We start from the raw sequence: 26,626 nt of genomic DNA, 5'->3' as shown, positions 1-26,626 counted from the left end.
GACAGGACACTCGATAGTCAACACAAGAGTATCACTGCTTTCGTGTTTGTTTCTTTTTAGAAATCCACCTTACACTTTTAAAAATAAAATATAACACGCATTATTTTGTACGTTCGAGTTTATTAGTATATTACTTTTTTCTTTTTTTTCTCCTAGGCTGGTGACGTCACAACCTGTTCCTTGTTCCTCGTCAGCAACCCGGAAACGAGAGGCGCTAATTGCTACATGCTAGCAGCCCGCTGCCATGAAAACACCCACGATTAGCGGAGAGGAACGCGAATTGTGCTAGACCGACGACGCGACGCCGTCGAACAGACGCCCGTCGACGCAACTCTCACGGGCTATAATCGCTAAACGTTGCCCCGGTGTATCGTCGAAACCCGGACATCGGGGTTCGTCCATCCTCCGCGTTAGCAGCCGCAGCGTTGCGGCGTTCTCGGTGGGGGATGGCCGCGGCGCACAGAGCCGGTGTGGTGGCGGTATTTCTACTCCTTCTCCTCCTCCTGGATGGGTGCAAGGCGAGGATACACAAACTGGTGCTGAAGGTAAGGTGACGGACGGAGAAATGTCTGCTTGGAAGACGACGTTTGGTTAGTTAGCTAGCTAGCTTCTGCTCTAAAGTCTAAGAGGCTTTATTAATGTCATGTGCGGAATGACTGGTTTACATTCTGCAAATGTGTTCGATATAACGTTGTTTTTTTTGTGTTCCTCATTAGAATGAAACTCGCTTTTTCGTCCATCTCAACACGTTTGGCTTTTACGCTAACGGGACTTTGGATGTCAACCTGCGGTCTCTGCGCCTCCCTAGCCAGCTGGTCAACTACAGCGTCTACCCTGTAAGAGCCTTGCTTTGGTCCATCCATCTTCTTCCGCTTATCCGAGGTCGGGTCGCGGGGGCAGCAGCCTAAGCAGGGAAGCCCAGACTTCCCTCTCCCCAGCCACTTCATCCAGCTCTTCCCGGGGGATCCAGAGGCGTTCCCAGGCCAGCCGGGAGACATAGTCTTCCCAACGTGTCCTGGGTCTTCCCCGTGGCCTCCTACCGGTCGGACGTGCCCTAAACACTTCCCTAGGGAGGCGTTCGGGTGGCATCCTGACCAGATGCCCGAACCACCTCATCTGGCTCCTCTCCATGTGGAGGAGCAGCGGCTTTACTTTGAGCTCCCCCCGGATGGCAGAGCTTCTCACCCTATCTCTAAGGGAGAGCCCCGCCACCCGGCGGAGGAATCTCATTTTGGCCGCTTGTACCCGTGATCTTGTCCTTTCGGTCATAACCCAAAGCTCATGACCATAGGTGAGGATGGGAACGTAGATCGACCGGTAAATTGAGAGCTTTGCCTTCCGGCTCAGCTCCTTCTTCACCACAACGGATCGATACAGCTTTGGTCTACTCATTCACTATTTAATACAGCCCAGTTCTGGGCCGCCATACACAATTTAGTAATTAATTAATTAAATAATACAATTCATTTGTTTGATTGTTTGTTTGTATTACCTGCTCAGTGGCCTAGTGCAGTGTTTTTCAACCTTTTTTTTTGAGCCGAGGCACATTTTTTTGCGTCGAAAAAATCCGGAGGCACACCACCAGCAGAAATCATTTAAAAAACGAAACTCAGTTGACAGTAAAAAGTCATCTGTGGGACCCGTTTTCATTTTTTATTAAAAGAAAAATGATGCAATTAATTCATTTTTCAAACTGAGACTCACTGATTTTGGCTCATTTTCTGTGAAGAACATATATCAGAATACATATTTAATGACCACACATAGAGATGTCCGGTACTGGCTTTTTTATATTATATTGTCCAACTCTTAATTACCGATTCCGATATCAACCGATACCGATACATACAGTCGTGGAATTAACACATTATTATGCCTAATTTTGTTGTGATGCCCCGCTGGATGCATTAAACAAGTTAACAAGGTTTTCCAAAATAAATCAACTCAAGTTATGGGGAAAAATGCCAACATGGCACTGCCATATTTATTATTGAAGTCACAAAGTGCATTCTTTTTTTTAACATGCCTCAAAACAGCAGCTTGGAATTTGGGACATGAGGAGGTTGAGGTGGGCAGGGCGAGGGGGGGGTGTATATTGTAGCGTCCTGGAAGAGTTAGTGCTGCAAGGGGTTCCGGGTATTTGTTCTGTTGTGTTTATGTTGTGTTACGGTGCGGATGTTCTCCCGAAATGTGTTTGTCATTCTTGTTTGGTGTGGGTTCACAGTGTGGCGCATATTTGTAACAGTGTTAAAGTTGTTTATACGCTCACCCGGAGTGTGACCTGTATGGCTGTTGACCATGTTTGAGTTAGTGCTGCAAGGGGTTCCGGGTATTTGTTCTGTTGTGTTTATGTTGTGTTACGGTGCGGATGTTCTCCCGAAATGTGTTTGTCATTCTTGTTTGGTGTGGGTTCACAGTGTGGCGCATATTTGTAACAGTGTTAAAGTTGTTTATACGCCCACCCGGAGTGTGACCTGTATGGCTGTTGACCAAGTATGCATTGCATTCACTTGTGTGTGTGAAAAGCCGTAGATATTATGTGACCTGGCCGGCACGCAATGTACAGAGCGAAAATGTATTCGCTCTGTACATCTCCCTACGTCCGTGTACACAGCCGCGTTTTAAAAAGTCATACATTTTACTTTTTGAAACCGATACAGATAATTTCTGATATTACATTTTAAAGCATTTATCGGCGGATAATATCGGCAGTCCGATATTATCGGACATCTCTAACCACACACCATACACCCCCCCCTACACATTTCTATTACATATAAGATGTCCACTGGACCCGGGGCTAATAGCAGTGTGGAAATTGATGTTCTGTGTACCACACACACACACACACAGCAGGTCTAGACAGGAGGGGGACAGAGTGTAGGTACACAGAACATCAGAGGGTCAAATGTGCGAGAAAATGAGAGCAGTCAGTGTTGACAAACAATGTTGCAACCTTGTGTGGGAACCGCAGGTGCAGAAACACAAAAGAAGAATCCCTGTGGGATGCAGAAACTGGCAGAGAAATTGGGGGTTAAATCACCAAAAATGATTCCCAGGCGCGGCCACCGCTGCTACTCAATGCTCCCCGCACCTCCCAGGGGGTGATCAAGGGTGATGGGTCAAATGCAAAAAATACTTTTGCCACACCTAGTGTGTGTGTGAGACAATCATTGGTACTTTAACTTTATTAGGGCAATGTATTATTATATCTTTTTGATGTATTTGCAAATACTATTTTGTTTTCCTGCGGTTTCTTTCTTTTGGGGGGCGGGGGGTTTGGTATGGTTGGGATATAAACAAACAAAAAAAATATTTTGACATTTGGGGAAGACAACATATATATGATGTAATGGATATGTAGGTCCGGGGTTCGATCCTGCGCTCGGCATCTTTTTGTGTGGAGTTTGCATGTTCTCCCCGTGACTGCGTGGGTTCCCTCTGGGTACTCCGGCTTCCTCCCACCTCCAAAAACATGCACCTGGGGATAGGTTGATTGGCAACACTAAATTGGCCCTAGTGTGTGAATGTGAGTGTGAATGTTGTCTGTCTATCTGTGTTGGCCCTGCGATGAGGTGGCGACTTGTCCAGGGTGTACCCCGCCTTCTGCCAGAATGCAGCTGGGATAGGCTCCAGCACCCTCCGCGACCCCGAAAGTGACAAGCGGTAAATAATGGATGGATGGATGGAACATTTTGGTCACAGTAACTTTATTTAGCCGTTTTATTTATTGTTTTGGTTGTGTTTATTTGAAGGTCCTTCACCACCTTCTTAACAGAGACAGAGCCTATTTTATGGCTTTTGGTTGTGATGTTTATTCAAGTGCAAAATTGCTTACAAACACACAGAGTATATTTTATTTGTATCATTTGTTTGTCTTATTTAACGTGGTATTTAAAAGTTTACATTTCAATTGCAGTGTTAAGATACCATATTTTTCGGATTATAAGTCGCTCTGGAGTATACGTCGCACCGGCCGTAAATGCATAATAAAGAAGGAAAACAACATATATACGTCGCATTTTTGGGGGAAATTTATTTGATAAAATCCAACACCAAGAATAGACATTTGAAAGGCAATTTAAAATAAATAAAGAATAGTGAACAACAGGCTGAATAAGTGTACGTTATATGACTCATAAATAACCAACTGAGAATGTGCCTGGTATGTTAACGTAACATATTATGGTAAGAGTCATTCAAATAACTATAACTTATAGAACATGCTATACGTTTACCAAACAATCTGTCACTCCTGATCGCTAAATCCGATGAAATCTTCTTCCTCGTTGTCGCTCCTGGTATGCGCCACTAGCGTCCTTTCTTTCTGCTGCTCGATCGCCGTTTTCTGCTGCATATTTCACTACGTCCAGCTTGTAATCTGCAGTATATGATTTCCTTTTCGGTGCCATTTTTGTTCAGCCCTTCTCAGTTTTTTTTTTTAAATGATCCATTTTAATAGCATACAGCAGTAGCATCCCATGACCCACAATGTACTTCTGCCATGACCCTCCCCCGCCGAATTCTTATTGGTTGACGTGTGTGTGACGATTGCTGACATTTGCTTCGTCTCTTCCGTGAATTAGATAAATAATATTATTCGATATTTTACTGTAATGTGTTAATAATTTCACACACAATTCGCTCCGGAGTATATGTCGCACCCACAGCCAAACTATGAAAAAAACTGATTTATAATCTGAAAAATACGGTATACGAGAAATAAAAGTTCATTGCATTTGAAAGAGTATACTTGCATTATTATTATGTATTATCATTACATTGGTGGTTAAGTTGGTTAAAAAAAATAACGGCAATTCTATCGTTTATCGGCAATAATTTGTAGGTTAATATATCGGCGAGCAAAAAGGGGTCATCAGCCCCTAACAGTATAGATTTTAGGCCATATTGCCCATCCCTCACACACACGCCCACACGCGGGCTACTGCTCACACACACACTCACACAATTGGTGTGTTTACCTAACAAACTAATTATAGCATGAATTTGGTTGAAAACTGATTTTTTAAACACATGTAAAAACCTTGATTACGTTTTAAACTTTTTAAAGATGGGATTGACATATCTAAACCACCCTAAATAATTAGGATTTTGTTTTTTGTTTTTTTGACAAAATAGTGCCAACAACTTCATGCAAAGTGGCCAGAATGTGAATTTAAGTATATTTACTTAAACATAATTATAAATTCAGGTGGAAACCATTTTTAAGGGGGTTATCTTAGATATTCTTCATTTGATTTAAGCTAACAATTATGAGGTCTTCTTTATAAATTACATATTACATATTTTTTAACTTTACCAGAGCCCAGGCGGCCCCCTCTTCTCGAGGCCCTTGTACAAAATCCCCATTTCGATGCCCCTGACAGGCCCTTCCTGTTTAGCTCAACATATTCCCTTGTCCTGACAAAGGTAGAAAGTGATTACATGAATACCTAAGCATGTGGTCTATTATGCATTCTTTTCTTCTTCTCAGGTTGGATTCAGCTTATCCAGGTCCCGTGTGAGTGGAGTCCTGTCATACCCAGTGAGTGCCTCCTTTTGTACGCCACGGGGTTTACAGTAATCAATTATCATTCCAGGATACAATCATAACAGGCCCGGCAAACGCTGATGTTTACTACACGACGCGAACATAAACGCAACTCAATTTTGAAGCCTCGCAGCACTCTGACAATGTTTTCCTTACCATTATATTAGGGGGGCAGCAGGCTGTTAAAAACAGAAGAGCGCTCCTGTTACATATGAGGTGTCCACTTCCAACACCACACCAATATTGCAACATTGACTATTGGCCGATATCGATCCGATATAATATCAGCACGAAAAATACACACTTTTTATTTACTATGTAGTGTGGGATAATATATAAGGCTTAATAGTAATATGTTGTTGGGATCACGTGGGCTCTGCATGCTGGATCCCGAGTGAAATTTGCAAGTTTCCATTTATTTCAGTTTGTCCTCTGTGTGTTGCTGTATTTAGGAAGTAGTCTTTGCAATAAAGTTGAATATGCCAGTCAAGTTTTTTGTCAAGCCTACAAAGGCTTTGTACTTTAAAGTATTGTACTTATTACACACCAGCTGTTTGATTGTAACGTGCATCTTAACTGTATTTTTCATTACCGAATTTGAAGCTGTTGAAATTGCTGTGTAAAATCGCTAATGCTAGTTAGTAGCATGCATATGGCGAATCCAATGTAAGCTAGTATCGAGTTAGCAAAATGTTTTATGTCGGAATGTCACAGATAAAAGTTGTTTTGTACCTCTCGGAAGTTATACTGACATACTTTATTTCTGAATGTTCACTTTCACAGTGTGTTAAAGTAAAGGCCTATAAAAATGGAGTTAACTTGTTATCTGTCTGCTAAACTAGCAAGAAGAGGTGTTAGCATGGAATGCTGTTTGCATCTGAGTTTTTATATCGAACATTATAGATGCACCTCGATAAGATACGATACTGATGAGTTCCGATATCAATATTGGATCAGGACACCCCTAGTTACATAAATCATTTTTGACTAGTGTTTTCTGCAATGCAGTATTTCCTTAAAAAACACAATTTGGTCCCGTTTGCTTGCTGCAAGCAGAAAGAAGGAATGTGGTTGTTTTTAGGCAGTGACAATTATGTGACAGTGTTTGACTTCCACAGGCTGAAGAGACCGAGACATGCCCTCTCACGCTCACAAAAGGGACAGACGAACCCCTCATCCTCTTTCTTGTTGATATCAACAGCCTTAGGTAAGTACAGTCATTTGAGTCTTGACCGTATGAGAGGCTTCTTAAATGAGTTTGTCTTTGCTGTGTAGTGTCAATGTCCGCGTCCTCGGAGATCAAGACAACGTTTTGACTGCCAAACTGAAGGCTGATATGCAGACCAAAGTCAAAGGCAAGCTTTCCATTTTTTCCCTTCACCCATGCATTTATGCACGCTAAAATCGTTCAGTTCAGTTCACTTCAGCATGCTTTGTATTTTCATGCCAGGTTGTCGAGATGAGAGTGATCGCTGCGTCAGTGTAACAGATGTTAGCTAGCTTAGCTGTGCAAAAAGCATGTTAAGTGGGTCGACAGTAGAGATCGACCGGGCCGTTTATAGGCATTGATATTTGTCATTTTGTATCAGCCTTTTTTTTATCGGTATTGGCCTTTTTTTTTTTTTTTTACAAGAACACAAGTACCGTATTTTCCGCACTATAAGGCGCACCTAAAAACCTCCAATTTCCTCAAAAGCTGACAGTGCGCCTTATATATGGACCAATATTGAGCCACAACAGGTCTCGCAACTACGGTAACTACGCCGACTTCATTTTACCCCTTCTACGGCTGCTTACCGCAGAAGAATAAACACTTCTACGGGGGAAAATGAAGTCCCGTAGTTGCGAGACCTAAACTTTATGTAAAGACCCAAAAATGGCTCCTATTAAGAGACACGCTTACGACGCAGAGTTAAAACTCAAGGCGATCAGTCACGCAGTAGAACACGGGAATAGAGCAATAGCGAGATAATTTAACATTAACGAATCAATGCTGCGGAAGTGGAGGAAGCAACATGATGACCTGCGCCAAGTAAAGAAGCTTAAACAGAGTTTCCGAGGGAACAAAGAGAGATGGCTACAGTTGGAGGACAAACTCGAACAGTGGGTTGTTGAACAGAGAGCAGCAAGTAGAAGTGTCAGTACAATCACTATTTGTTTTGTTGACATTCCCTTTAGCGCAGCTCCATCTAATGGATGCATAACGTAACCCCAGCCTCTACTGTAGCGTCTATTCTATGCGCCTTATAATGTGGTGCGCCTTATATATGAACAAAGTTTTAAAATAGGCCATTCATTGAAGGTGCACCTTATAATCCGGTGCGCCTTATAGTGCGGAAAATACGGTACATCTGCAGATACAATACATACACATACAGTATAATACCAGTATTTAGCATTGGGGGGAAAAAAGGATTAGTGAAGTAGATCCTAATAACCACTGCTTAAGCACCAGTCCGCTTGGCCAGCATGAGAAAAGTTCACTTTTTAAAAATTCATTTAAGAATAAAATGTACTCTCATTGTCAATATTTATCCGCAAATACTGTATGTTCTGAATTTATTTGAGTTCTTGTGAGAATTCTTCCCCGGTCTGCTGAGCTGCGTTCACCATGGCGCCCAGTGCTCGTCGCTGGTACAGTATTTGTCAAAACTGCTCAATTTTTGCCGGAAAATCCAGTTTTTGTCCTTCTTTCCTCGTAGGTTCCGTTTTGTTTGTTTTAGCCATTGCAGTGATTGAGTCGCTCGACACGCCTCTGTCCGCAATCCTGCCAGTTTCATGTTCCGCGATTCAATCAAATAACGCAAAAGAGATGGATGACAAATAGGAGACGTATTAATATCCAGGAAGAAATTATGTCAGCCAGATTGAAAAATGTCTCAACTATAAATAACGCGAAGGAGCCCAGAATTGTTTTTATTTAAATGTTAGCAATATGTCAGGGTTCCTCACGTGGAAACCTTACAATGCATCAAAATCATACACAGCTATAAAATTGAGTACACGGTGAGTTAATGTGATGTAGAGAAATCACATATTTTTACCAATTTTCCCATGAGATTTTGAATTGCAAATGTTGACGCTCTTAGACACACGTTTGTGAAATCCTCTGATGTTTTTTGGTGCTAAATTAACCACAATATGAGTGCAGCATAAAAGATTGTCGCTACTGGTCCGACGTTTACTAGAAAATAATGTTAAAAAAAAAAATTAAAATCATGTCCAGTTGTTTACTGACATATACTATTCATGTTTAAATAACTTTTACTGCTAATGAAAATCATCTCCAAATATTATTATCGACCTCTTTGACTACTAATACCGTAATTTCCGGACTATAAGCCGCTACTTTTTCCCCTCGTTCTGGTCCCTGCGGCTTATACAAGGGTGCGGCTTATTTACGGCCTGTTCTTCTCCGACACCGACGAAGAGGATTTCGGTGGTTTTAGTACGCAGGAGGAAGACGATGACACAATGATTAAAGACTGACTTTTCATATACCGGTAGGCTGGTTATTTTGATAACGTACATGCGAGCACTTTGTATTACTTTGCACCGTTGTATTATTTGTACTCTGCACGAATGTTGTTCGCCATGTCAAAGATGTGAAAGTTTGATTGAATGATTGAAAGATTTATAGTTAATAAATGGGACGCTTTGCGTTCCCAAACAGTCATCTCTGTCCCGACAATCCCCTCCGTGGTAGCAGGAACCCCTATATACTACGGTAATTACACATCAAAACCCTGCGGCTTATAGTAGGGTGCGGCTTATTTATGGAGCAATCTGTATTTTCCCCTAAATTTAGCTGGTGCGGCTTATAGTCAGGTGCGGCTTATAGTCCGGAAATTACGGTAATTGGTATCGACCCTGAAAAAGCAATATCGGCCAATTTCTAGTCGACAGCCTGGTCTTTTGGCCTACTGGCTATCCATCCATTTTCTACCGCTGGAGGGGGGCGCTGGAGCCTATCTCAGCTACAATCGGGCGGAAGGCGGGGTACACCCTGGACAAGTCGCCACCTCATCACAGGGCCAACACAGATAAACAGACAACATTCACACTCACATTCACACACTAGGGCCAATTTAGTGTTGCCAATCAACCTATCCCCAGGTGCATGTCTTTGGAGGTGGGAGGAAGCCGGAGTACCCGGAGGGAACCCACACAGTCACGGGGAGGACATGCAAACTCCACACAGAAAGATCCCGAGCGCAGGATTGAACCCAGGACCTTTGTATTGTGAGGCAGACGCACTAACCCCTCTTCCACCGTGCTGCCCCTACTGGCTAGCGCTGCTCAACTCACGATCAGTAGGGACGTGTAGTCGCGGAATCGAACCCATGCATTGAGCAGAGCTGGTCCGTGCGTGACGATTTTGCAAAACAGAAATATGCCATTAAAGTTTTTAGCCCTGACCAGTAAACCCACTGACTTCAGGTATTCCGTACAGAACTGTATGTTGGAAACCATTTGTAAGGTCCAGTGTTGTCAACACAAAATTACATTAAGCTACATGTTGTGTGCTTCATGTTAACATGTTTCTCCCATATACTGGGTTAACGCATGCGCAGTGTTTGTGGGCGGGAAGGGGGGATGGAGTGTTTCCGGTTTTTCGTCAGTGCGGCAGATGATTAAAGGTTGTGAACCAGAATAGACGTTGTGTTTATTCACCTCCATTTAACATTGGTAGCAGAGGATGGTTGTCTTGATCTCGATATTGAAGTTTTCTGCCATGTCCCTGAACTCTCCATTGTTAAATTCTCCTCCGTTGTCACTGAAGAGCTATTTGGGAGGACCATGGACAATCCATGTGTGGATGAAAGTGTTGACAATTACAGAAGATTTCTTGGTTTTCACAATATTTCCAGCGCTGAAACGTGTGAAATGGTCCATTATGTGTAAATACCAAATGCCTGACTCCAGCTCGTGCAGCTCCACCGCCACCGTTTCATTATATTCCAAAGCTAGAGGCAAACCCACAGCTGGCTTTGGCTTTGGCTTTGTCTTGCTATATCTTTGGCACGTGTCACATTCATCCACTATTTGTTGCAAAAATAGTGAGACAGTCCCTGTCTTTGTACCCTGAACTTTGAATTAGCCTATGCAGGCGATCTGCTGATGCATGGCCAAATTGTGAAGTTTGAGAAGGACCTTGATCTTCTCGATTGTGGACATATTTTCTGTTACGATCAGGACTTCATCTTCAGCAAATAAATCTTGAATTGGACATTCCATGTCATCATTGTCTCTTATGTCAACACAGTAGTGTCCTGAGCTGGTAAACTGAAGAGGTATCTGCTGCTTAAACATCACTGCCCTGTCGTTTTCCATGTCTAACGTAGTTCCTGCCTTTTGTAATGATGTTTTACTCAGCAGGAGTGGAATATCGACTTTGACAACTTATGTCTCAATGTTACACTTTGTCCATCCTATTTTAGCACGTAGATGTACTTTTCTGGTGGAATGAATCACATTTCCATCTCCAAAATGAAACTGTTGTTAGACCTTTCTGTACGTCTGAGCTTATTTACCTGCTTTTCATTGAGATTATCTACATAACTTTCAAGCCACTTTTCTCCACACATGTGCGAGTGTCAGGTGGTGTCTATGATTGCTGAGCCTGCAGCTTCATTCATAAAAATCTAGAAAAAGATTCACCAACATGTGCTTCTGAATATCTAAGGCTATTGCTCAGTGTAATTTGTCAAAATCATTGGAAAGTCCATTGTATGGACATCAAGTCTGCCTTTTTACAGTGTATGGAGTTGTCGAGAGACATTTATGTCAATCCTCCCCCAGAAGGTGACTGTATGGGGGTTCTTTGGAAACTGAAGAAGTGTGTGTATGGCCTTGCTGATGCATCTCTCTATTGGTACAACAAGGTGAAGGAAATCATGCTGAGCACAGGTGGTAAAGTGTCACAGGTAGACCCAGCAGTATTTTATTGGCTGGGCGATGAAAACACAGTGACGGGTGTACTCTCATGTCATGTAGATGATTTTCTGTGGGCAGGCTCATCAAACTTTTCAGAAAATGTGATCCCTAAACTGAAGTCTGGGTTCCAAGTGGGACGTGAGGAACATGACAATTTCTGCTATTTGGGAATGGATATTGAAACTGTTAATGATTCTTTACAGTTGCATCAGCACAGCTACATTGAAAGTCTGCATCCCATTCACTTACAGCCAGTCAATGCTCTAGAAAGAGATGCTCCTCTTAATGAAACAGAACAAGAACAACTCAGATCAAAAATAGGACAGATACTCTGGGTTGCAAAACAGACAAGACCTGATGTAATGTTTGATTCCTGTAGTCTGGCATCTAGTCTAAAGAATGCGACTGTGCAATCAATTCACAATGCTAATAAGTTAGTTCGCAAACTGAAAGCTGAAAAAGTGACTTTGAAATTTCAACATTTGGGAAATGTTGCTTAAAACCTAACTGTATTCAGCGATGCTTCATTCGGAAATCTTCCTGATGGAGGTACACAAGGGGGCATGTTGATCATCCTAATGGGAAAAGGAGGTACATTCTCCCCCCTTTATTGGCAGTCCAAGAGGATTTGACGAGTGGTGCGAAGCACCCTTGCTGGAGAGACTCTTGCCATGTCTAACGCTGGAGCATTTAGACCAGCGGTGCCAGTAGTGAGCTCAGAATAAAGGGTGGCAAGAAACACAGCGTTGTCTATTCAACGCTGTGTTTCTTGCCACCCTTTATTCTGAGCTCACTACTGGCACCGCTGGTCTAAATGCTCCAGCGTTAGTTTGTGTGACTGATAATCATTCCCTCTATGATGCTCTTCGATCAACAAAACAGGTCACAGAGAAAAGGCTTCAGTTGGATATATGTAAGTGGCATCAAAGAACTAATTCACAACAGAAAATACAGAAAGTGCTTTGGTCAGCAACAAAAGCTCAACTGGCTGACTGTCTTACGAAAAAGGGGGCATCACCCTTGATGCTTTTGAAAGCATTGAGTGAAGGAAAATGGATTCTTACCTAAGTTGATTTTATTGTTTCTGTTGTTTAAAAAGACATGTATTTGTTCTCAAGAAACATGTGCCATTTAATTTTTTTTAATTTATAAATCATAGGGAGATGAACAGGTTTCTCCATATACTGGGTTAACGCATGCGCAGTGTTTGTGGCGGGAAGTGGGGATGGAGTGTTTCCGGTTTTTCCTCTGTGCGGCAGTCGTGTTTATTCACCTCCATTTAACACTTCAGGTCAGAGGTCAAGCAGGCAGGCTCCTGCCAATGCTCCTGCTGAGCCTGTGGAGCCGTCGAAAGATGGAGATAAAACATCTGACAAAGTTGCAGAAGAATCCAAGGCTAAAACAAATGACCAGCCTGTGGATCAAACGAAGAAGGATCAAACGACGGGGGATCAGACGGCAGGAAATGCGCTTCCCGAATTCCAGGTTGGATTAGTCTCTTCTTGTGGCCGTGACGTCATCGCAGACACCCAATTTTCCAATGTGTTTTTTTTACTTGTAGCTCGACAAGACCAAACAGCTGACGTTAGCTTTGGAGAAAGTAAATGACACCTACAACTTCAGCGTAAGAGCACATTTATCATGCTTCACCTGTGTGTTATTCTTCTCTAAAGTAAATATTGTCCCTACATCCTCCACAGTTCCACCTGCTGGTGGGCTTGTTGGCTGAAGGCTTGTACAACTTCAACTTCTACTACTGTCAGAACATGGTGCCTGGCATAGATATTCCCTATTCCTTCACCGTAAGTTCACAGCCATCTGTTCTCGCCTCGTGCATGCGCTCTTTAAACTCACTACGTCGTCCACAGCTGGAAGTGACTGAGAAGAATCCGGGAGGCTTCTTGTCGGCAGCAGAAATCCCGCTTTCTCGCCTCTACATTGGCATGGCCGGAATCTTCTTCACCGCCGCCATGGTGTGGGTGTACACGCTAATGAAGCACAGGTAAGTGCACGTGTTAACCAATAACCGCTGACGAATGGCACTCGCACTTCAGGCAATGACAGGGCGACAAATTTACTCACAAATGCGTCTCAAAATAGACCGTGCGACTTGGAAAACAATGTATACATGTGCTCCTAAAATTAATCTGTCCAAATTTTATCAAACTACAGTAACATTTTCGCCCATCTGTATAGCTGTTTGAAATAAACTTAAACAATAACTAAATGTTCACATACTTAGTCTTCCAACATGGAAGAAACAAGATCTTAGTTGGAAAAACTGGTTCATAAAGACAAGGTTGTTTTTTTTACTACCTTAAAACTTGACACAAACTGCACTGCACGCTTGTAACTACGAGGGTCGGAGGGAATATTGAACAACAAATCAATGATTGATGTGACAAACTTGATATCCAAACAATACCCTGTTTGTTGACAAGAACAAGACAAGGAAGCACATTCAATCTGTTTATTAAGCACAGGTAACACAAACCAGTGAAAGATTTAAATAAGCTGCTAGCCTGCTAAGCTAACAAAAACTGCTCAAGCTAAAGCCTGTGAGACTCAGACTGCGCATAGGGCTCGATTACCTCACACGTTAAGGCACCGCCTTTTAAAGGCACACACACAGACGCAAACACTTCTCACAAATAAAACTTATATCAACTGCATTATGCAAGATATTTGAAGTTTTTTGAAAGTAACGCATTATTTACTTTCCCTAGTAATTCATTACATTTATTAAAGAGTATTTATGTTAGTAATTCAATTACTTTGTTGGTAAAGTAACAAGTAAATCTAATTAATGACGAAGTACTTTTTAGAACACAGCCTGTCACACAGCATCATGAAGCAGTTTGCAGGTTGGTGTTCCTGGCTAACATATTTGTGTGTATGTCCTATAGCATGGGTGTCAAACTCTGGCCTGCAGGCCAAAATTGGCCTGCCGTGTAATTTCACTTGGCCCTTGAGGTGATATCAAATTAACACTACAGCTGGCCCGCCGATTATATACAGCGGCGGTGCCGCGGTAACACTGCATTTACCGCTAATTCTCATACTTGCCAACCCTCCCGGGACACTCCCAAATTTCAGTGCCCCTCCCGAAAAACGTCACGTCCGCTTTTCATCCAGTCCGAGTGCTGGCCCAGTCACATAATATGTGCGGCTTCTGCACGCACACACAAGTGAATGCAATGTATACTTGATCAACAGCCATACAGGTTACACTGAGGGTGGCCGTATAAACAACTTTAACACTGTTAGAAATATACGCCACACTGTGAACCCACACCAAACAAGAATGACTAACAAATTTCGGGAGAACATCCGCACCGTAACACAACAGAACAAATACCCAGAATCCTTTGCAGCACTAAATCTTCCGGGACGCTACAAGGTGTGTGTTGGGGGGTGGGGGGGATTTTGGTGGTAGCGGGGGTGTATTTTGTAGTGTCCCGGAGGAGTCAGTGCTGCAAAGGGTTCTGGGTATTTGTTCTGTTGTGTTTATGTTGTGTTACGGTGCGGATGTTCTCCCAAAATGTGTTTGTCATTCTTGTTTGGTGTGGATTCACAGTGTGGCGTATATTTCTAACAGTGTTAAAGTTGTTTATACGGCCACCCACAGTGTAACCTGTATCGCTGTTGATCAAGTATGCGTTGCATTCACGTGTGTGTGCGTACAGAAGCCGCACATATCTTGTGACTGGGCCGGCACGTTGTTAGAATGGATGAAAAGCGGACGTGACGACAGCTCGTAGAGGACGTTAAAGGCAGTGCCTTTAAAGCACGCCCCCAAGACTGTGGTCGGGTGGACTACGAGATATAATGACTGATGAACACCTTCGTTCGATAATGAAGGTTGCCTCAGCTCAAAGCCTGAGCCCCGACATTAATGAACTACCATTCAAGAAAAGATGCCAGGTATCTGGCTTGGGCACATCAGATTAGATCAGTGTGTTGCAAACTGAGCAGTTTAAAGTCCTGAATGGTTGGTTTATTCATTGTTATTTTATTTTCAAATGTATTACCCTGTGGAAAAAGTTAATGTTGATATTTACCTCAGAAGGCTGCAAATAGAAAAGAGGCATTCAATTTGTATTTAAATTGTATTTGATATGCCATTGATATTTTTTAATTATTATTATTATTATTTGAAACTCGATTTTGCATGTCACTATAAAGTTTTTAAGCCTTGCTTGTTCAATATTTAATGCAAAACTTGTTTGGGTCCCTATTAAAAGGTTAATTTGTTCAACCTTGGCCCGCGGCTTTGTTCAGTTTTAAATTTTGGCCCCCTCTGTATTTGAGTTTGACACCCCTGTCCTATAGTAATGATTACTATAAAAACACCATTGTTAAAGGTCAATTATTTTCATGTTGCTGCTGACGTTTCAACATGTTCTCTCAAGCCAGGGCACTTTATTTCACATTTTGCTCTTTTGTGTTTTTGTTAGCTGAAGAATTGAGCACAACTAAATGTTTTTTTCAAAGAAGATTGGAGATTATATTTGACTTTTTACTTGTGTTCTTTTCACGGCTTTTTCTTTTTTTCTTATCTCAAAATACCTTTTAAATTGGGATCATGTTGTGCAAAACCGACTTTTCTTACTTGTTGGTACCTGTTTTTGTGTATTTGGGGTCCCCATCAGTCCCTAAAATTTAGAATCAAAGCATGGTGGATATTTATTTACGTCAACAGATAGTTCCATGTATGGGTTAGTTTATGGATACTATATCGGGTTATGAGTTTTGATTTACATCGCCCAGCTTTACACTCGTGTTAGTAACATTGCTCGCACAGTTTAAGGATGTTCTCTATGTTTAATTGAGCGTTACAGTAGGCCTTATGAAGACATTGTGTTTATATGTATGAGTGCACACGTGTACCTTGTTTGAGTGTTAATAATGAAATTGTGATATTTAAGATGTTTCATATTGCTACTAAATTATGTGTTACAAAAAAATGTCTGTGCTACAATTAGAAGCACAGGTGTTGCTTGTGAAAAAGCTAAACATACAGCCCTGCAATGATCACCAATGTTGCCTCTGCTTTGCAGGTACAGCGTGTTTAAGATCCACTGGCTGATGGCGGCGCTGGCATTTACCAAGTCCATTTCTTTGGTTTTCCACAGCGTGAGTGCACACATCCCAACACTCTGTACTTTTTTTTAATTTAAAAAGTATCCTTCACAGTTAGAGTTGGCTATCATTTACATATTATGTGGTACTACAGTCGTCCCTCACCACATTGCGCTTCAAATATTGCGGCTTCACTGCATTGTAGATTTTTTTTCTTTTTTCTCTAGCATATGGTACAACAATTTTGCCCTACAGTAAGCGTTTTCAAGCTTACAATGGTCTAAATAAACTGATTGGCTCAGCTTCAGGCAGCATTACTATATTGGATTAAAAGACTGTAAAGGTGACTAAAGGGTGTTTAAAGTCTAGAGGGCTCTCATGATGTTGAAACAATTATTTAGAAAGTTGTAAACCGCTATGAAAATATCGGACTCCTTAATATGATTGCTACTTTGTGGGAATACATTTATCGTGGTCATGTCCAGAACCAATTAACGGTGATAAGAGGGATTACGATAGTGCCAAATTGTTAGTTTTTTTTAAACTGTGCTAGAGCCCGAACTGGTACTTAAAATAAGTAAAACATAAAAATGTTGTCCAAAAACTGTTATTTTATATTTTATAGATTTTTTATAACATGCAAGTTAAACAAAATAGTAATTTAAATACATCAGTGATTGTCAAGTGTTTTGCTTTTATGCTGTGCTTATCCCACACTTGAAAGGATGTACCAATGCTGAATGGACAGCCGGTAAGATTGCACTTTATTTTTCTTTGTGGGTGTGATGCACCTGTTGCGCTGGTGAGTTGGGGGGGCGGCAGTTGTGTGCATGTAGCGTGCTTAGTCTGGAGGATAAATACACATGGTGTTTTCTGTAACTGTTGGCTGGTAAGGAAGTGTTGCTGTGTATTCTTTGCTTGGTCTGATAAATGTTGTAGCAGTTTGCTTCATCAGGAAGGTGAAGTCGCTGGTGAAGTGTTGGATTTAACTGTGCTGGCTCATTGGCTGCTAGTGAGGGCATAGGAAACGGGGCATTTTTCTACCGGTAGACAGCGTTTAAGAATGAGTGTTTTGCTGCTAAATTAATAATACATTTATATTGGATACGGATTTTAAATATGTATCTAAAATAGGGGAAATAAGTGGTTAACTGGTTAGGTATTTAAACATTTGCATATTGGGTTTTTTGCTGCATTTATCTATTGTGTTTCTGGGGTTAAATGTATTTTTTATATATCTTGGTGCATTTACGTTGAGACAATTGATTTAAAATCTGTTTTAACTTAAAGGGAAACAATTTGTCCATTTCCTTGCACTTGTTTAATGATTAAGGGTTTGATAGCCTAATTAATAATTGTAAATTATGGGATTGATAATTGGTTGATTTTTTTTTACAGCATGTTAATCTTGTGGTGTTTTGTCTTTCAAAGTTTTTCACCTAAAGACTGCTAAAAAGACTTCGTTTGGAGAAACTGTTGCAAACTAAAGGAAAAACAAAAGGAAAGAAATAGCAACGGTCTGGTCTTTTGAGTGAAATCCAGAAGCCACATTCAGCATTGGTACATCGATCCCTTCAAGTGTGGGATAAACACAGCATAAAAGCAAAACACTTGACAGTGATATAAATAAAATGAGACCTTGGCCGATATTCGATAAGTCAGTTCATCAAATTTTCATAATCATAATTGTTAGAAGCCATAATCTAAATTAAAATGTGATTAATTGTCCAGCCCTAGTGTAGAAAACACAGTCGTTGTTTTGTCCTCTTTCAATCTCTCTTTTCCTCTTCCAGATCAACTATCACTTCATCAACACAGAAGGTCATCCCATCGAGGGCTGGGCTGTCATGTACTACATCACACACCTGTGAGCTCACCTCCTCGCAGAATGATCACGTTGTTGCTGTGAGCGTGTTTCATCTTTTTGCCAACTCCACCTCCCAGGCTCAAGGGAGCGCTCCTGTTCATCACGCTGGCACTGATTGGCACCGGCTGGGCTTTCGTCAAATACATTCTGTCTGACAAGGAGAAGAAGATCTTCATGATTGTCATTCCCCTGCAGGTGCGTAACCGTGCCAGCTACTGGAAGGTTCGTAGTCGTCGCCGTCGACACGCTTGTGTGTTCACCTGCAGGTGCTGGCCAACGTGGCCTACATCATCATGGAGTCTACGGAGGAAGGTTCCAGCGAGTACCCTCTGTGGAAAGAGATCCTCTTTCTGGTCGACCTCATCTGCTGCGGCGCCATCTTGTTCCCTGTCGTCTGGTCAGTTTTTAGAAGCATCATTCAGCCAAGATGTACACTGACTGCTCTAAAGTACCGTATGTCCAAGTTTGACTTGTATAGTACTGTCCCTTTGAAAAGATCCGTAACAAAATGCTGTACTCACCGTTATGAGATACTGTACATGTACATAAAAAAAAAAAAACTATTATCTCATAGGTCCATCCGTCATCTCCAAGAGGCTTCTAGCACCGACGGAAAAGGTGAGAACCGTAATTTAGTCGGTTCACCGTCATTTGACTAATTGTTTACTTTGTCCTACAGCTGCCATGAATTTGGAGAAGCTCAAGCTCTTCCGCCACTATTACGTCATGGTGAGCTCACAGTGGCACCAGGGCCTGCCCTTGACTTTTGGTGGCCCTAAACAAGATTTCATTTGTGGCCTCATTTGGTCTTTGATGTATGGCTATAGGGCTGACTGCAGCAAAGCGAGTATTGTAATAATTGTCCCTTGCCACGTTTGGGGCTTGTAAATGTGACGATGTGGGTGTTATTGAGGGCTTTCTTGTTAAAAATCATATTTAGTAAAAAGTTTTTAACAGTTTTTTTAAGCTTGCTTCTAAGAAGAAAGAAAGAAAACATACTCACATTGGCACACACAGCACTATTGACAAACACATGGCATGGCACTGAGGATTGAGGAAAAATGCCACCTTTGAGGCGTCCACACTGGATAATAACTAAAATTAACATTATCTAAAAAAAAATTGTATGAACCATATTTTAATATATAAATGATAAATAAATGGGTTATACTTGTATAGTGCTTGTCTACCTTCAAGGTACTCAAAGTGCTATGACACTATTTCCACATTCACACACTGTTGGCGGGAGCTGCCATGCAAGGCCCTAACCACGACCCATCAGGAGCAAGGGTGAAGTGTCTTGCTCAAGGACACAACGGACGTGACGAGGTTGGTAGAAGGTGGAGATTGAACCAGGAACCCTCAGGTTGCTGGCACAGCCACTCTCCCAACTGCGCCACACCGTCCCCACCGTACATGTAAAAATAAATAATAATACATTAGTAAATGAATTAAACATAACATTGAGGGAATATTAGTAATAACACCAATAGAAAATAAAATAATACAAATCCTAAGAAGAGTTTAATATGATCAGTAAAATGCCTGATTATGCAATGTGTTATTCTTCTAGCCAGACCTGTGTGTATGACAACCTCTGAGAAGGCAACGATTGTAGCCGAAAGTGTCAGGTACAGAAGTAAGGTGTCTTTAACCTTTAAAAAAAAAATTATTTACCATGGCTGAGCCCGAAACAGCAATAAGCAAAGTTTTACTCTATTACTCCTAAGGACCAGAAGTAGATTTGGCTATAAGATTATGTGCATAAAAAACACAACCAACAAAAATGCAGTTAAAGTATGTTTATTTGTACGTTATTATTACAGGTAAGTACGTAGGTTACGTAAGCTGTTGTATAACTTACATAAATTAAGTTATGTAAGTTATACATAACTTATGGGGCGGTATAGCTCGGTTGGTAGAGTGGCCGTGCCAGCAACTTGAAGGTTCCGACTGGTGACTGGGTTGGTTTCTGCCAACCCAGTCCCTGCCGTTGTCCTTGGGCAAGACACTTTACCCACCTGCTCCCAGTGCCACCCACACTGGTTTAAAAATGTAACTTAGATATTGGGTTTCACTATGTAAAGCGCTTTGAGTCACTAGAGAAAAGCGCTATATAAATATAATTCATTTCATTTCATTTACGGTAAATCGGGTATGAACAAAAAAAAGCTACATTGAAAATTACAATTCAGTTTTATTCAATATGTTCAATAGGCTTGTGTTTATATTACGTATAATGTATTAAGTTAAAATGGAACAAACATAGATTGATATCTCCAAGGGGAAGAGAATAGCGTTAGATATCTTCTACTGTAGCGAAGCGCATTCAAAACTGCTATGGCAATAATTGAAAATGTAAACAAAAACACAATAAATTGACAAAAACTATGAAAGAACTAATGTTCTTTAGACATTATAACTTTCGGGGCTCTAAGCGATGCTACATGATCAATTATCTCTGTGGGCTTTTGAATGGACGTGGTTGCAATGCTGTTAAAGCGAACTAAAACTATTACAGAGGAGATGTTGACTCACCGCTAAGTAAAAGTTTAGCAGAAACAAAAAGATTGCATCCATGAGGTCATCAAAGTAGAACAAGCAACGGAATGCCTGAACGAGTGGCAGCACATCACAGTAGCTCCTTTTGAAATCCTTCATTTTGCTTTATTTTTGGTATTATTCTCTACTTATTTTGCTTTTTTTAATCTTATCTTTTGAACAATTTCCCTTGTGGATCAATAAAGTTTGTCTGAGTCTAAGTCAAACACCTGCAGAGCACGACAACCATGTTGATGATGAGCTCCACGCACTAATTGTCATCTTTGTGTAGATCGTGTGTTACATCTACTTCACGAGGATCATCGCCATCCTGCTGAAGGTCACCATGCCGTTCCGCTGGGAATGGTTCTATGAGGTACCTCTCGTCTCTTCTGCGGTGGGCCCTTTAAAAAAGGAACACGGTCTGTCTTAACGCTCATCTTTGTGTTCAGTTCCTGGTGGAAGTTTCCACGCTGATATTTTTTGTCCTGACGGGATACAAGTTCCGACCCGCTTCCAACAACCCGTACCTCCAGCTGCCCCAGGACGAGGAAGACGAGGAGATGGATGAAATGTAAAATATTTGTAAAGGCAGGTTGGGTTTGTTTATGGACTTAATTTTTTTAACGGGCTCTCTGGTTCTGTGTGTTGCAGAGTGACTGAGTCAGGAGCCCTGGAGGGCATTTCCAAAGTCAAGAAGACGTTGAACGGACGCGAGCGCCAAAAGGAAGCCACCTTGTGAGCGTGGGCGGGGCTTCATTTGGGAGGGACATGGACCCGATATGGCTTCCCACCCACGGACCACTGCTCCCACACCCCCCTTGTTCTTTGTTTTTTTGAAACGCTCAGTGGTTATAGTGGTCCTTCCTCCCCCCACTACCTGCCTATGCAAACTGACTTTGTGTCTTTGGAGAACATCCACAGACGGACTGACGGATGAACAGATCCCCAAAGATCATTTTAGCTTTTTTGGGTGTGTTTCTATTCAACACGATACTTGCATTATTCCTTACATATTGCGTGTGCTGAGAGAGGCGTTTATCGCTAGAACCTGCTCAGGTTCTCTCCATTGGCCAATCAAGATGCAGGCAACATTCAGGGCGCTGCTGGTTGGTGGAGGCCACACATTTCTGATCAGGACGTTTGAGGTTGTAAATTTCACGATCGGTACTTCTTGGTCCATTTCAGTATTGATGTTGGACCGCCCTTCATCGCCGCTGTAATTTAGCGCTCCTAAACACTTTTTGGGGGGGTGGGGAGGGCGTCACTGCCACTGTTAACGAACAACGTAACTAATTGCTTTTGTCTGCATTTTTAGCATTCTATTCTGGATATGATGCCTATTTTATTGATGACTTTTGACAAGTTATTGCTATTGAAAGGTCAGAAGAGTGTAAATAATCTTGCCCCCGCCCCCTATCAAAAAAAAACCCCACTTTGCTATGATTTAGTTTGAATTTGAATCAAAAGTGAGAATGAGGCTACTGAGAAATGACCACACACACAATCCTGTTCACGTGTGTTGCCTTCCTGTGAGGACGCAAATGTAGGTTAACTATATAGCTTCAACTTTACTAAGGGTTTATGTTTTTCATGTGGGTGACCTGTCAATAATAAAGCTTGTGTTCTGGTGAACTTAATCGTCTTTGTATACTTTTCATGATCAATCAAGTATTTTGGTCATGTTTTCATATTACAAACCCCGTTTCCGTAGGAGTTGGGAAATTGTGTTAGATGTAAATATAAACGGAATACAATGATTTGCAAATCATTTTCAACCCATATTCAATTGAATATGCTACAAAGACAACATATTTGATGTTCAAACTGATAAACGTTTTTTTTTGTGCAAATAATCATTAACTTTAGAATTTGATGCCAGCAACACGGGACAAAGAAGTTGGGTAAGGTGGCAATAAATACTGATAAAGTTGAGGAATGCTCATCAAACACTTATTTGGAACATCCCACAGGTGAACAGGCAAATTGGGAACAGGTGGGTGCCATGATTGGGTATAAAAGTAGATTCCATGAAATGCTCAGTCATTCACAAACAAGGATGGGGCGAGGGTCACCACTTTGTCAACAAATGCGAGAGCAAATTGTTGAACAGTTTAAGAAAAACCTTTCTCAACCAGCTATTGCAAGGAATTTAGGGATTTCACCATCTACGCTCCGTAATACCAAAGGGTTCAGAGAATCTGGAGAAATCACTGCATGTAAGCAGCTAAGCCTGTGACCTTTGATCCCTCAGGCTGTACTGCATCAACAAGCGACATCAGTGTGTAAAGGATATCACCACATGGGCTCAGGAACACTTCAGAAACCCACTGTCAGTAACTACAGTTGGTCGCTACATCTGTAAGTGCAAGTTAAAACTCTCCTATGCAAGGCGAAAACCGTTTATCAACAACACCCAGAAATGCAGTCGGCTTCGCTGGGCCTGAGCTCATCTAAGATGGACTGATACAAAGTGGAAAAGTGTTCTGTGGTCTGACGAGTCCACATTTCAAATTGTTTTTGGAAACTGTGGACGTCGTGTCCTCCGGACCAAAGAAGAAAAGAACCATCCGGATTGTTATAGGCGCAAAGTTGAAAAGCCAGCATGTGTGATGGTATGGGGGTGTATTAGTGCCCAAGACATGGGTAACTTACACATCTGTGAAGGCGCCATTAATGCTGAAAGGTACATACAGGTTTTGGAGCAACATATGTTGCCATCCAAGCAACGTTACCACGGACGCCCCTGCTTATTTCAGCAAGACAATGCCAAGCCACGTGTTACATCAACGTGGCTTCATAGTAAAGGAGTGTGGGTACTAGACTGGCCTGCCTGTAGTCCAGACCTGTCTCCCATTGAAAATGTGTGGCGCATTATGAAGCCTAAAATACCACAACGGAGACCCCCGGACTGTTGAACAACTTAAGCTGTACATCAAGCAAGAATGGGAAAGAATTCCACCTGAGAAACTTAAAAAATGTGTCTCCTCAGTTCCCAAACGTTTACTGAGTGTTGTTAAAAAGAAAGGCCATGTAACACAGTGGTGAACATGCCCTTTCCCCAACTACTTTGGCACGTGTTGCAGCCATGAAATTCTAAGTTAATTATTATTTGCAAAAAAAAATAAAGTTTATGACTTTGAATATCAAATATCTTGTCTTTGTAGTGCATTCAACTGAATATGGGTTTAAAAGGATTTGCAAATCATTGTATTCCATTTATATTTACATCTAACACAATTTCCCAACTTATATGGAAACGGGGTTTGTAATTGACATTAAATGTGCAGAAACCGGTTTTATCTTTTCACAAGAGTAGAAGTTTAAAAATATTGTGACTTCAAAACATTTCAGGTTAGAGTTGCTATTAAGACTGAGATCTTTTACAAAAAAAATATATATATATATTGATTATTGATTGTCTTTTAAAAATAAATAGTGCCCATTAGCACATTTTGACAATATTTGTCAGATCATGGTAATTGGCTTTAATTAGAAAACAATTCAAACGTGTATAAATGTGTGTGTATGTGTATATACATAAATATATATATATATATATATATATATATATATATATATATATATATATATATATATATATATATATATATATATATATATATATATACTTTGTGTGTATATATGTATATATACTTTGTGTGTATATATGCATATATGTGTATATGAATTTATGTATATATACATAACATATATATATATATATATATATATATATATACACACACACAATATACATATACACAAAATTGCATATATGTATATATATATATATATATATATATATATACACACGCATATATAAATATGTGTGTATATATAAAACTCATGTATACACCCTAGCCTTTAAATAGACCCATTTGTTAGACCAGTTGATCGGCCCACTCTCTTTTCTGCTCTGTCCCCCTCTCCTACGTGGAGAGACTTTTTAGGTGTCCATGGATCAGTTTCCATGGAGGACGCGCTAGCTGTTCCAAGTCTGGAACGGGGATGGACCACTCCTCTGTGTATCAGTTGATGACGTCTCTGCACTGCTGACTTGTCTTCATGCAAGAGGATCCCCTGCTGGCCTCACTATGGTCTGGAGTCTCACATTATTAACCATATCCATTCGGCATCCATTGCACCGGTCACCTGTGGTGTGTGTGTGTGGGGGGGGGGGGGGGGGGGGGGGGGGTCTGATGATTGGTCCCCCACATCTGCGGTCCCCTCCAAGGTTTCACATTGTTTCCATTGGGTTGAGTTTTTTCTTGCCCTGATGTGGGATCAGATCTGAGGATGTCGTTGGGGTTTGTGCAGCCCTTTGAGACATTTGTGATTTAAGGACTATATAAATAATCTTTGATTGATGTATATATGCATATATGTATGTATGTATGTATATATATATATATATATATATATATATATATATTTATTTATATATGTGTGATGTGTGTGTGTGTGTGTGTGAGACATTTACGATGTAATACATACACAGGATGAGAATAACATTTTATTAGTATGGCTGAAAGGATGGGATTGGAATAACAATAACAATTGATAGTATAGGTAAATATCTATTGTGAATTTAATTCTGTCAAACATTTTACACGTGTTAATTGACTACAATGGCTGCATATGTCATATCAGGCAAATGTAATCTTTTTTAATGTATTTAATGTTTTAATGGAACGACACAAACAGCATACATTGACAATGAGCTTTGGGTTATGACCGAAAGGACAAGATCACGGGTACAAGCGGCCGAAATGGGTTTCCTCCGCCGGGTGGCGGGGCTCTCCCTTAGAGATAGGGTGAGAAGCTCTGTCATCCAGGGGGAGCTCAAAGTAAAGCCGCTGCTCCTCCACATCGAGAGGAGCCAAATGAGGAGGTTCGGGCATCTGGTCAGGATGCCACCCGAACAGGCACGTGCACACATAGGGCCCTATGGGTGCTTGAGCCCCTGCCCTTTTTTGCCTCGTCTTAAAAAGTGCCCTCTGCCTGTGTGTGTGTTTTTTTTTCTTTTCGTTTTTTCTTTCTTTAAACAACATTAATAAATTCCTGTCAGGGATGTAAAAAAAAACACAAAAAAAAAACCAGCGGTACAAAAACTCCACGTTTTCTTGTAATACCGGGTTGTTTGAGCCTGCCACTTCCGCCAGAGAGAGAGAGAGAGGGCGAGTGAGTGAGTAAGTGAGAGGCCAGAGGAGAGAGAGCCAACTGCGCCTCTGAGGAGACGTGACAGTGGAGCAAGTTGAACCTGTGAGTTATGGTCTAGTCGCCGTCCACTTATTCAGCATCTAATATGGGTAATATTTCAGAAAAACGCTGTATTATTCTATTATTCAATGTGTCAGCTTCTGTTTTTGCCGGACGTCGGAGCACGGCGCATCAATTGAGCACGGCACATCAATTCCGCACAGAGCAGAGCGGATCGTGCGGGACAGGAAGTAGTGTACAAAATACAAAATAAAACACAGGGTTAATTTTCAAAATAAAATGCACTGTGTTTACGGCGGACCACATTTCTCTCACAGTAGAGGTTTAGATATAAAATTTATTGTGACTTTGCTATTACTGTGTGGGTTGACAAAATAATAATAATAATAATGATAATAATGATAATAATAACAATAATACTAATA

At 41.2% G+C, this 26,626-nt stretch overlaps 1 protein-coding gene across 1 annotated transcript; it reads left to right on the top strand.

Annotated features, from left to right (window-relative positions):
* LOC133639519 (protein GPR108) lies at positions 1-22,613 on the top strand. Its single transcript, XM_062032877.1, has 18 exons — positions 1-545; positions 717-836; positions 5,495-5,545; positions 6,670-6,758; positions 6,827-6,906; positions 12,780-12,973; positions 13,050-13,112; positions 13,189-13,290; positions 13,357-13,490; positions 16,549-16,624; positions 18,364-18,437; positions 18,515-18,632; positions 18,704-18,834; positions 19,012-19,055; positions 19,117-19,166; positions 21,271-21,354; positions 21,431-21,552; positions 21,633-22,613. The coding sequence occupies exons 1-18, from the start codon at positions 447-449 to the stop codon at positions 21,718-21,720; spliced, it is 1,719 nt and encodes a 572-aa protein (XP_061888861.1). The 5' UTR covers positions 1-446; the 3' UTR covers positions 21,721-22,613.
* The last annotated feature ends 4,013 nt before the right edge of the window (positions 22,614-26,626 follow it).

The sequence above is a fragment of the Entelurus aequoreus genome, linkage group LG22, assembly GCF_033978785.1.
Source record: "Entelurus aequoreus isolate RoL-2023_Sb linkage group LG22, RoL_Eaeq_v1.1, whole genome shotgun sequence".
NCBI classification, from domain to species: Eukaryota; Metazoa; Chordata; class Actinopteri; order Syngnathiformes; family Syngnathidae; genus Entelurus; species Entelurus aequoreus.
The sequence above is the reverse complement of the archived record's forward strand: the minus strand, read 5'-3'. Positions and strand labels throughout refer to the sequence as shown.